We start from the raw sequence: 12,744 nt of genomic DNA on the forward strand, positions 1-12,744 counted from the left end.
CCCGCACCCTTGTAAATCATCTCTTTCTTGAACGGCCTGGATTCCTTATTTTGAGTGCATCAAAGTGACTTCCTTCTTGGACCCAGTTTAGGAAGAGACCCCTGAGGTTGTTTTGAGTTTTAAGGAACCCCAAATTAGGCTGCGGGTTCACACTTGGTGCACCCAGATTCTGGCGGGAGAACCTCACTTTGCCTCCTGGGGGCCGTCATCCTTTGGCATGTTGACCTTGAAGCCCTGCTGCAGCATTTGCGTTGGGGGGCTGGGTTTGGACAGCGTTCAGGTGTCTCAGTCATTTTCCAAGTGATCTCCGCCACTCGCTCCCACCCCCGCATTTGGAGCCTTCCTCAACACCCAAGTTTAGCTCAGGTCAGGTTGTAACAAGCCTCAATTCAGAGATTGAACAGGGAGTCTGCGTGGCTATAATACGTATTGCTGCCTTTTTATGCCAAATCATTCATCGCTACAAGCTTATAATTTGTATAGTGTTGGGGTAATCTATACGGCAGCAAAGAATGCTACAGCTAATCATTATACCCAGATCAGTGACAATTAAAATTAATCAGATATGTCCTTACACATTGTATATCGAGAATGGATCCATTGGCTCTTTTCCAGTGAGTATCTTTTGACAACAAAGCACTGCTTCTCATCAGGTGCCCAGAGTTCATGTCCCTGCATCCCCACAGCCATCATTGTGAACAACGGACACTCAGATAGTGGCTATACATCAAGCATACTGTTGCACAAGCTATGTGCCTGAAAATGCCTTCCACGCTGGAGGGCACAGGTCAGTGCAAGACATGGCCACGGACAGAAGCAATCACTGCTTTAGGAATAAGATGGAGTGTTTGCGTGACAGTCGCAAAGAGTGAGTGTCTAAGTAGGGTGGCGATTTTATTTATATACACTCTGTGTAAGCCCCCAGAGGATTTGGGAAGTCTGACAAAATGCATAGAATAGTAAAAGCAGAAACAACAATAACAGAGTGAGCCCGAGGCAAGGAAAATCACAAAAAGGGGGCGGGGAAGCCTGGGCACCTGTGATAACTGTAACCGAAATGCACAAACATGGCACTAGGTGTTGCTAATGGATGCTTGCACATTCAGCACCAAGCTTCCCAGCAGCCAAGGCGAAGAATACAGTCATTAACAACAAGTTGCTTGGTGCCCTGAGGAGGAGGAGGAGGAGGAGGAGGAGCAGATTTCCTCAAAAGGTCTTTGTCAACAAGGCTGCATTTTTATTGGCTTTAAAAAGAAAAGCGTTTCTCAAAGTGTGATTTCTTGTTGTCCCCACATCACAGTCCCCTGGCGGCACTTGCTCAAAATGCAGATTCTTGAGCCCATCCCAGACCTAGTGAGTCAGGCAGAGGGTTTTCTTTTGAGGGAGCAGGAACGTGATTGAGAGTTTTGAATTTTTATGGAACAGGTGGAATTTCTGCAAGAGGGTATGAACAGCTTTTGAGACCAAAGGTAGAGAGGGCGGGGAAAAAGCAGTGAAGGAGACAGTACATCTGAGGAAGAAAGAGTTGTTTCCGGAAGGGTAGGAGATGGTGCAGGTGCGAGGCTGGACAGGATATTTGAAGACCCAACAGGTAGCACCATGCATGCCATTCCAAACACCGAATATTTACCTCTTCTGAAAGCAGGGGGGTGGCCTTGGGAATCAGGAGAAGGAGAGTTGGGATTTAAAAAGGTCCACCTGGCAAAAATATGGAAAGTAGGGCTTTGGGCATTTTCCAGGATGTGGATGCCATGCTCTGAGCCCCAGGACTTGGAGGCAGTGCCATGAGCCCAGGGCGTGGAGGCAGTGCCATGAGCCCAGGGTGTGGGGGCAGTTCATGGTCCACGCAAGTGGTGGGTAGCCCGGCAGCAGAGGCAGCAACAGTGGGGACGGCAGTGGGGGTGGCAGTAGGCATGACAGTGGGCATGTCAGTGGGGATTGGTATGGGGATGGCAGTGGGGATGGCAGTGTGCATCACAGTGGGCATGGCAGTCAGCATGGCAGTGGGGATGACTGTGTTTAAGCCAAACACCCGTGTAGACCTGGGCCCAAGCATGGAGGATGCGGAACATCCTGTACTCAAGAAAGTTCGATGGGATTTGACGGTAAGGTTTGGCCATGAAATGGGCTTGGGGTCCATTGAGAGTCCAGGTTAATAGGGAGAAGACATATTTCTTTTGAGGGGTGATATGAATTCAGGCTGAGTTATACTAACAACCTCATGATCTTAACACTAATAGCAACTTGTATGTATTCGGTGTGTGTTGTGTGGTGGGCGCTGTGCTGAGTGCTTTCCTTGGAAGTTCTCAGAGGATCATCACTACGGTATTGTGGTGTGTTTTACAATGCCTGCTTTACAGTTGAGGATGCAGCGATGTAGAGAAGTAATCTGTCCCAAGTCATATCACTAGAAAGTAGTAGAGCTTAGATTTGAACCCATGCAGTTTGACCCCGAAGCCTATGTTTGTGACCAATATGCAGACACATCGTGTGGCCAGGGCCAGAGGAATTTGGAAATAACAACGATAACTAATAGTTGCTAAGAATAGTCTTTGGGGGCGCCTAGGTGGCTCAGTTGGTTAAGCATCTGACTCTTGGTTTCTGCTCAGGTCATAGTCTCATGGCTCCCGGGATTGAGTTCCACATTGGGCTCTGTGTTGGTAGCATGGAGCCTGCTTGGGATTCTCTCTCTTCCTCTCTCTCTCTGCCCCTCCCCTGCTCTCTCTCTCTCTCTCTCTTTCTCTCTCTGTCTCTCAAAAAAAAAAAATAAATAAAAAAGAATGGTCTTGTTTCATATGTTATATTAAGCACTTTGGGTATATTTTCTTAGTCACACAATAGCAGTGCTATCTAAGGAGTAAGTAATATTTAACCTCATTTACAGATGAGAAAACCAGTTTAGAGAGGTTGATTGGCCCAGGGTAGAGCCAAGCATTGCACCCCTGTAGCTTGACATCCAAAGCTGCCTTCTTCTCCACTGGCTGTGATGCAACTCAGGAGAGAAGCCACAGATGGAGAAGAGTCACCATCATGAGGGAAGCTGAAAGCAGCCAGGGAGAGAATGTGTACCCCACAACACGGAAGGGACCACGCAACAAAGGCCGAAGAAGCAGATGGACCCTTGACCGAATCTGGGCTATGGGACTCGCTCACCAGCTGACCTTGGGAAGGTTGAATTGGGAACTCGCTCCTGCACTGAGCCTCGATGTCCTCATTTGTGAACGAGGGACAATATTTCTGAATTCTCAGTTTTATCCACATTGGATAGCCAGCATGGGCAGTCAGGTGCTACCTAGGAATTCTTCGGCAGATACTAGGCTACTAGTGTTCTGTTCAGTGCTGCACCAAGCTGCTTCTACTGCTAAACAATGACTCGGTCTCTCTTTTTTGTAATGTTTGGCGGGAGGGGGAAGGGCAGAGAGAGCGAGAGAGGGAGACACAGAATCCAAAGCAGGCTCTGGGCTCTGAGCTGTCAGCACAGAGCTCGATGCCGGACTCGAATTCACGAGCCGTGAGATCATGACCAGAGTTGAAGTCTCAGCCACCCATGTGGCCCTAAACAATGACTCTTAAAGGGAGGTCATTGTCATTAGGATGAAGCAGTGACAGGGCACGCATACAAGTGTGTGTGCACATACAGATGTTGGCAGGTGTGTGCACCTTTCTGCACATGCCCATGTACGAGTGTGTGTATTTTGAGGGAGGAAGGCAGCCACCTGCCAGTGATGAATTGAATGGTTAGAGAAGCCAGTGGCTTTGTTCTGGAGCATCTTGCAATTAAAGATTTATAGAGACATCAGTAAAGCCATAGCCAGGCTCAGTCCTGGCCCGGGATTCCTCTCCTAGTTCCAAAGGAATTGCAGCAGGTTTAAAACTGGGGCTTACAGTGAGCGGTGCTTGCCAGCACGCCCGGGAGGAGGTTAGGCGGGCCCACTTTGCCAGTCCCACTTCCGAGGAATAGGCGGCAGGAGGCTCAGCTGCTGGGGCTGTGTGTACGAAGCAAGGTTTGTGATTATGCAAAACAAAGCTAGCAGAGGAAGTTATTCATAGCACTTGGATCCGGTGAAATGTTAACTTTTAAATGCTTTTTTCTTCCCCCAAACAAATTTTAAAACCCTGGAGACCTAAAGATAAATTCCATCCATATGTCTCTGCCTGAGATCTGCTTAACCAGGAACATGTTTCCAAAGATGCCTTTGGGTAAGAGATTTCCATCCCTGAAAGATGAGGACATTTTGCAAAGAAACGAGAACCGACGGGAGAGGGGGTGGAGAAGAGCTTTATTTATTCCTCAGGACACATTAATACTTTCTATGTGGCAGGCACTATTCCTGGAGCTGGGGATCCAGAATGAATTAAGACTACTCTCTCCCTTAATGATGACTGATTGCTGTGGACTCGAGGCAAGAAAATGGCCCGGGGGATAGTGGGGGGGTGCGCAGTTTAGCCACAGGCCAGATGGGGATTGTCAGCGAACACCGTGAGCCTGATCCAAACGAAGTTTCCAAATGCCAGGCCTGCGTTGCCAGATCCAGGGATTTTTTTTAACAGAAGCTGGAAACTTGTAATCGAAATGTGAAGTTGCCTGATTTTTGAATGTTTGCAATTTGTAAGTTGCAACTTGCAGCTTGGCGAGGACTAGACAGAAACAATTTGGGTCCCGGGCTTCCCGATTATAAACCTGAAATGATTGTAATTGGAAGCATTGAAGGCCAAGATGGAAATGAGGTATCAGGGTTTTGTGGGTTACAGGGGAGAAGGGCTCCGTCCAGCCTGGGTGTGCAGAGGAACCCATAACCTGGCCCAGGCGTGCAGCCCTCACCTGGGTTCCCCGCTGAGCAGAGGCAGAGGTAGGATCAGGTAGGATCAGGCTTTGAGCAGGTCTCCTTCCTGAAGGTCGGAAGATGGTGTTGAAAGTGGGAAAAGAAGAACAGGGGGTACCATCTTTTAGACGGAGGTGAGAAGCCAGCAGGTAGAACACACAGATTGCATTGCTAATTGAGGAAAATAGGAACGTTAAGAACAAAAGCAGCTGTGGATAGGACAGGAAATGCCACCATGTCTCAAAGTGTAAATGGTTCAATGTAATGGACCTCAAGCCAAAAATGAAAGATCTGGGGGCAGCTGGGGGCGGCTCAGTCCATTAAATATCTGACTCCTGGTTTTTGGCTCAAGTCATGATCTTATGGTTCTGTGAGTTCGAGCCCCACATCTGTCAGGGCGGAGCCTGCTTAGGATTCTCTCCGTCTCTGTCTTTCTCCCTCTCTGTCTCTCTCTCTCAAATAAATAAACTTTAAAAAAAAAAAAAAAAAAAGGAAGATCTGCTTTCTTAGGAAGCTGAGCCATCTTGGGTGATGGCCTCACCGTCCTGAGCGTCAGGATCCCCCTCTTACACACTGACAGTGGTGCCCACCAGGTGAGGGTGCCCGAGGGCAGAGATGACGTCACACCTCCACCAGCATTTTCACATCACTAGCCAAGGGGGGCTTCTTCGGTCAAGCCCACCGCTTCCTCCTTCCCAGAGCACATGAACACTTCCCTGCTGCCTACAAGGATTCCAGATCAAATCTGTTTGGGAAGTAAGGTTCTCAAAAGTCCTGCACTATAGAAAACTTGCATGACATTTTTTTTGCAAATTGGCTTTTTCCCACATTTGGGAAATTCCCACATTTCCCCCATGAATCCCTTCCTTCTGTTTCCTCATAATACTCACATATCCCCTCCAACCAGAGTTGTGTGGACTGCGCAGGCAATTCTGGTTTATGAATGAATGACATTAATGTTGCAGTGAGATTCGTTTCCTAAACTTTGGGAATTAGGCCAGCTGCATTTTTCATCGGGGCCAGGTGTGACTCCTCAGTCCCTTGAACTCTGTTTCTCTTTCAGGTGGAAGAGGCACTGAGTGAAGTCGATTTTCAGCTCAAGGTGGATCTGCACTTTACAGACAGTGAACAGCAGTGAGTGACCCTCCTGTCTCTGAATCCTCCTGGTTTCCTTCCTCCAACCCCTCCCTGCCCCCGCCCCCTGGGGCACCTATGGCCTTGAACCTGGGAACTTCCCCCAGAGGCCTGGCTCCAGAGAGGCTGCCCCGCCCACCCAACAGGTGGGCTGGGAGTGTGCGGGAATTCACTGCAGACTGGGGGTCTTTTAGGCAGAAGCTAGAGTTCTGAGTGCACACACAGCTCCTGACTGCTTGCCTTTACTATCTGGCACCTTCTCATGCCTCACACCTCCATTCATACCCAGTGCGGTATTTATTAGGTCTTCAGATTCCTGACGCTGTGAGGTGGCAAGCCTCAAGGCTCCTTCTGAAACAGAGGAGACCCTGCCTGGACCCCACGCTTTTGCACCGAATATCTGCTACTGTACTTTGACTCTCTGAAAACTGAAAACCTGCTTATTTGTCACCTGCGGATTAAAGAGGCGGGAGACAAGGCTTCTCCTTCCTGTAACTGCTTTCTCCCAGCCTGCTCTGTGGCGCCCCCTCCTCCTCCTCTGTGCAAGCTCTCAGCTGCAGACTCTGTCAGGTCATAAATCCATAGTCCCTGTTTCAGGAATCAGTAAGGCCACGCAGGGATATTACCAAGACTCTAACCTCTCACCCAGTTTGTGGCCCCTTCCCTGCCTGCTTCCGCCACCCTGAGCTCCAGGCTTGTCGAGGTTAGGAAACTCCCAGGGCAGGAGCAGGGCAGTATGAGGGCTTCTGTTTGCTCCTGCCTCCTTCCCTGCAGCCGGGTGTGGGCCTCACAAGGTCAGGCTCAGTCACGAGTTAGGAGATTGCAAAGCAGAGGGTCATATAGGACAGGTTCCATTGCAAGCAAGGCTCCGTAGAGGCTGAATCACTGTGTCCCTTGCTCTTGGGGTATCCCTATGCATTCCCTGGAGATATACCCATTCAGTAGGCGAGCTCCCTCACCCCCTCACTGTAGTTCTTTGATATAGTGATGCCTCCTGTGGCCAGACCAGTCACTCCTTGCAGGACGCTCTTTTGGCATATTCTTCTTGAAAGAACCCATATCTGGTCCTTGGGAAATGAACAAAGGCACTTTAATCCCTCAGGGGTGGGGAACCCCCTCTCCCTGCAATGCTGCTCACTCTCCCTTGGGCCAATCCAGCCACCCTCAGCTTCTCTCCTGAAGACATCTGCAGGATGATTCCTGCACCATAGGCACCGAAGCCTATGTTCCCCCAATTGTAGGGGACACAAGGCAAGCGCACTTGAAGATCCCTCTCATTAGGTTCACAGTTATGGGGCCCTTGTAAGAAGCTGGCTTTCTTCCTAACCTATAAACTCAGAAGTAAAGCCTCTGCCTCTATTCTCCTATGCTCCCTCAACCATCTGCAATTTCCATCATTCATGCATTTCATTAACCCACCCTGCCTTATCTTTCTGTGCTTACTTCCTCAGAGACATTCATCCATTACTCCATAGGAGACATTTCCAAGCAGTCAGAGAACCCTGCAATTGATTCCATACTCAGCCTAGAAGTCATTCTCCGTCCAGCCCAACTGGCAGTCTGAATGATAAGTCATGGTAGACCCAGGAAATGAGACCATGTTGTCATCAAGATGGGAGTTAATGGAGATGGGACTGAAGGGTAGAACATTCAGCAGCCCAGGCTCCGTGCTCCTCAGCCATGAGATGCTGGTCAAATCCCTGAATGTTCCTGTATCTCAACAGCCTCATTTATAACATGGACATTATTATAGAATCTATGTCTCCTAAGTCTGTTATGAAGATTAAGAGAGACAATATCTCAAGTGTGCGGTCTGCCGAATCAATGTCTTCTTCCTCTCTGTGGCTTCCGAGATGCGTGTGGGGCCCGGCTTTCACGTGTCACTTCCTCTCCATAGCACAGAGCACTTAATAACAATCAGAGCAGGGGGTTTTCATGGAGTACAAGATTAGCTGAGGGGAACAGGAAGCCAGGGGCTGGGGAAGAGTTTAAAATGCCATATTTTTTCATTTTCATAAATTGGGTTTAAGGATGATGCAGCGTCTGTAGCACATCCAGGGAATATGCATTAGGCTTTGAAACATGACCCAGGCAGATGGCTTCTTTAGAACTGTGTAGGCCTGAGTGGAGACCCAATAGAGAAGCATGGCATTGAATATCAGGGGTTTGGAAGGGTCAAAATCAAGATCACCCTGCTCCAGTCTACCCTCTCGCACTTGCACTTGCTACTCTGCAAAGGCACACGAGCACATGCCTGCACTGCATAGGGATGGGAAGCTCACTCCTACCCATCAAATCCCATTCTGTCCTTGGACGGTTCTGCCTATGAGGAAATTCTTCCTTATTCAAGGAACAAGTCCCTTTTGTATGCCTTCCCTCAGTTGCCCTTGATTTTAAACCTTGCAGCCACTTAGAAAAATTCTCAGTCTGGGGGCACCTGGGTGGCTTAGTCGGTTAAGCGTCCGACTCTCACTTAGGTCACGATCTCGCGGTTCGTGGGTTCGAGGCCCGCGTCGGGCTCTGTGCTGACTGCCAGCTCAGAGCCTGGAGCCTGTTTGAGTCTGTGACTCCCTCTCTCTCTGACCCTTTCCTGCTCACGCTGTCTCTCTCTCTCTCTCCTATAAATAAATAAAACATTAAAAAAAAAAGAAAAATTCTCAGTCTGAATGACCCTTTAAGATCAAGATAAACAAGACTCTTCAATAAAGTCATCTCTTTATCTCCAATTAAATATCAGAATTCTTTCCCTGTGTTCTGTGTTTGACCTTTTTTAGTTGCTTTATAGGAACTCAGACATTCTTCCTTCAGTGCTCAGGTTGACCTCCAACCCTTTCTAAATTGAGACACCCATGAACTGAGTTTTATCTCCATTGATTGGCTCTATCCGTTATAGAGCACAAAACATCTATCACCGGCTTTAATCAGAGTTCTTTACTCCTATTAATGTGGCTTAAATTCTTCTTAACATTTTTGTCACCTGTGCTCCCCTGAAATGTGCTTCACCTCCTCTTGTTCTAGCCTAAGAATATCTCGGTGTGTAAATGGATTCCAAGCAGTGGAGTACAGCACTGCAGAAGGGACTGTGTGGTCAGATGAACTTGGGCCTAGCATTTCAGTTTTCCTCGTGGCTTAGAACAAGTCAGGTTTTTTTGTTTTGTTTTGTTTTGTTTTTATAGTTTATTGTCAGTTTGGTTTCCATATAACACCCAGTGCTCATCCCAACAAGTGCTCTCCTCCATGCCCATCACCCATTTTCCTCTTTCCCCCACCCCCATCAACCCTCAGTTTTTTTCCTCAGTATTTAAGAGTCTCTTATGATTTGCCTCCCTCCCTCTCCCCAACTATTTTTTCCTCTTCTCCCCCCGCAGCAGTCCTCTGTTAAGTTTCTCCTGTTCTACTTATAAGTGAAAACATATGGTATCTGTCCTTCTCTGCCTGACTTATTTCGCTCAGCATAACACCCTCAAGGTCCATCCATGTTGCTACACGTGGCCAGATTTCATTCTTTCTCATAGCCATGTAGTAATCCATGGTATAGATAAACCACAACTTCTTGATCCATTCGTCCAATGATGGACACTTAGGCTCTTTCCATGGTTTGGCTATTGTTGAGAGTGCTGCTATGAACACTGGGGTACATGTGCCCCTATGCATCAGCACTCCTGTGTCCCTTGGGTAAATTCCTAGCAGTGCTATTGCTGGGTCATAGGGGAGCTCTACTGTTAATTTTTTGAGGAACCCCCACACTGTTTTCCAGAGGGGCTGAACCAGTTTACATTCCAACCAACAGTGTAGGAGGGTGCCCGTTTCTCCACATCCTCGCCAGCATCTAGAGTAAACTGATATGATCATTTTAGCCACTCTGACAGGTGTGAGGTCGTATCTCAGTGTGGTTTTGATTTGTATTTCCCTGATGATGAGAGACGCTGAGCATGGTTTCTTGTGCCTATTGGCCATCTGGATGTCCTCTTTGGAGAAGTGTCTGTTCATGTCTTCTGCCCATTTCTTCACTGGATTATTTGTTTTTCGGGTGTGGAGTTTGGTGTGTTCCTTATAGTTTTTGGATACTATCCCTTTAACTGATAACGTTATTTGCAACTATCTTTTCCCATTCCGTCAGTAGAACAAATCAGTTAACCCATGCTGGCTTTGCTTCCACATCTGAAAATGGAAATAATACTAGTAAAGGCCTCATATGATGGTCATACGGATTGAGGGGAAAAGCACTGGGTTCCGTTCATTATAAGGCCTCAGTAAATTGGTGTCAGAATGAAAGTGAATATACATGTTAGTGGCATTCTGAGACTCAGGGGCTGCCCTCGCTGTCCCACCCCCATCAGGTTTTTGCCTGGAAGAGAGGAGGCTGCTGTTTGTGGTCTGATAGCAGAGTCACCCTGGGCTGCAATGATTTACCTGGCAATGTGCCCACAAGCTAAGCAACAAGGATTTCAGGGGGAGTCCAGCCCGCGGAGCTGGGTCTGGGGAGTCTTCTGCCTCCCCTTTGTCTCCCGCTCTCTCGTCTCCCCATCTATGGGGGAAGGAGAAGTTTGACCTCCGAATAGTGTCCGAACTCTGTGCTCTGCTCACAGAAGATGCCCCATTTGCGCTTCCCAGTTGCCCTGCCTCAGAGAGACTTGGAGAGGCTGAGTGATTGGCTTCCAGAACTTGAGATTGGCACTGGAAGAGTTTTATTTAGAGAAGAATCACAGGTTTTTTTATAACCACAGGCTCCACTGCACCTTGCCTACCAGCCAGTTCATCTCTTGGGAATCAGATACAGCCCAGTGACAAAATGCTAGAGCAAAGGTGGGGGATTCCTTGATGAAATTGGTCAGACTGTTTAACCATTATGCCTCGGGACTCACTTATTCATTTGGTCAGTCACCTCTTCTTTTTAATAAGCAAACATTTGGCCAACGTGTGTAGTTTGCCAGAAGGACGATTAGTTACGTTTCCTGGCCAGACGAGGTAGGATGCTGGCAGAAAACACAGACTTATGAGGCAGCGCTGTCCTGGGCGTTGGTGGAAGGTTGGTGGAGGCCAGGAGGGCTTCAGGGTTGACATGAGCTCTGAAAGGGGCCTGAGAGTCTTTCCATCACTGGCCTGACAGAAGTGGGGGTAGGGGGGGCGGCTTGGTGGCAGTGGCCGCAGAGCATGAGCCCCGGGGCTGCTGAGAGGTAGCTGTGTGGTGCCTCCCAAGCTCTTTTCCCTCTCAGACCCTTGGGTTTTCCATCTGCCAATCCTGGGAGACATGGTGTCCCCCGGACAGGGTAACTGTAGGGGACGGATCATGGTGTCTGCATGGTGGCTGGCCCGGGGTGGGGCCGTCACGCACCCCTGCCTGAGTGACAGCAGTGTCACTTGCCGTCACTCACCTGAGCTTACTCACTTGCCTTCCAGGCTGAGGGACGTGGCGGGGGCACCCCTGATTAGCAGCCGCACGCTCAGCCTGCACTTCCACCCCCGGAGAGGTCTGCACCACCAGGTCCCCGTCATGTTCGACTACTTCCACCTGTCGGTGATCTCGGTGACCATCCACGCGGCTCTGGTGGCTCTGCAGCAGCCCCTGATCAGGTATGAAATTATGGACATGAACGCGGAGGCGCGAGGTGCCGCCTGGGCTTTCTCATTATACTCCTTACGTGGCGTGGCTGAGGGGCCAGGGCCTGGATTGATGGGCACAGACCGGAAGGCTCCTCCCAGGAGGAGGGGCTAGGCTCCTTGCCCACCTCAGGGGCAGGATAGAGGTGGACGGTGGGTGGTACATATTGCTCATTAGGAGTCCAGGGCACAGGGGCAGGGAGCCAGGGGCTGAACCTGCCAACAATGGATTCTGCCTGGCTGTACTAGATGTGGATGGGCCCTGGGCCCTGGACCTGGCTTTGCCTTTTCTTACTTTCTTTTTTTTTTTTTTTTAATTTTTAATGTTTTATTTATTTTTGAGAGAGAGATAGAGACAGTGTGAGCAGGGGAGGGTCAGAGAGAGAGGGAGATACAGAATCTGAAACAGGCTCCAGGCTCTGAGCTAGCTGTCAGCACAGAGCCCGACGCAGGGCTCGAACCCACGACCTGTGAGATCAAGACCTGAGCCGAAGTCGGACGCTTAGCTGACTGAGCCACCCAGATGCCCCCTGGCTTTGCCTTTTCTAACCGTGCCTTATCTGAGAAGTCACCCCATGTCCCCGAGACACGAAGTCCTCATCTCTCAACCAGCAGCGCTGTGTCCCACCACAGATTATAGTGGCTCTCAAGGGTGGTGGCTAGGCATGGGACAGGGGCTCTGTTTTCTGCCCCCTCCCCAGGTTGCTGAGTGTTTAGATGCAGGACCACCTGCGTGGCCCTATGTTCTCCCTGTTAGTGAAGCCCCCTGAGGCACTGAGATTTAATGCATTCCTCAAATGTGGGGTACAGAGCTGGCAGAGGTGAGCATGTCGCGTTGTGTGCCCGCCATGGCCTGATCTGGGCACCAGGTCACTTCCTAACCTTGCCCGTGCATGCGGGCATGAGTTGCTCCTATGTGCAAAGTGACAGTCAGGGTTAGAATCTTGTAATGTTGAGTCTCGGGAAGGAACTAACTAACGTTCCAGTGTCCCTTTTAAGGAGAGCTTCCCAGTGCTGGGAGTTAATATACGTGTGGGGGCGGCTCCAGTCCCCCTTGCTGGTTGGGTAAGGGCTTGGCTCTGATCACCTGCTGGGGTCAGTGACTAGGAAAGGAGCCCAGGTCCTGGTCAGCCGACATGGCCGGTGGGTGCGGCTCCTGGCAGCCTCTACCCCAGGTCCCTATGCC

The 12,744-nt window shown here is 49.5% G+C and overlaps 1 protein-coding gene across 2 annotated transcripts in view; it reads left to right on the forward strand.

The window, feature by feature from the left end:
• FAM135B (family with sequence similarity 135 member B) overlaps positions 1-12,744 on the forward strand; it is a 281,275-nt gene that overhangs the window by 181,792 nt on the left and 86,739 nt on the right. For both annotated transcript variants that reach the window (XM_039232988.1, XM_039232987.1), the window contains exons 5-6: positions 5,887-5,957; positions 11,358-11,531. In XM_039232988.1, coding sequence (XP_039088919.1) covers positions 5,887-5,957; positions 11,358-11,531 — 245 coding nt within the window. The remainder of the gene's footprint in view (positions 1-5,886; positions 5,958-11,357; positions 11,532-12,744) is intronic.

The sequence above is a fragment of the Hyaena hyaena genome, unplaced genomic scaffold, assembly GCF_003009895.1.
Source record: "Hyaena hyaena isolate Hyena2069 unplaced genomic scaffold, ASM300989v1 scaffold_69, whole genome shotgun sequence".
NCBI lineage: Eukaryota > Metazoa > Chordata > Mammalia > Carnivora > Hyaenidae > Hyaena > Hyaena hyaena.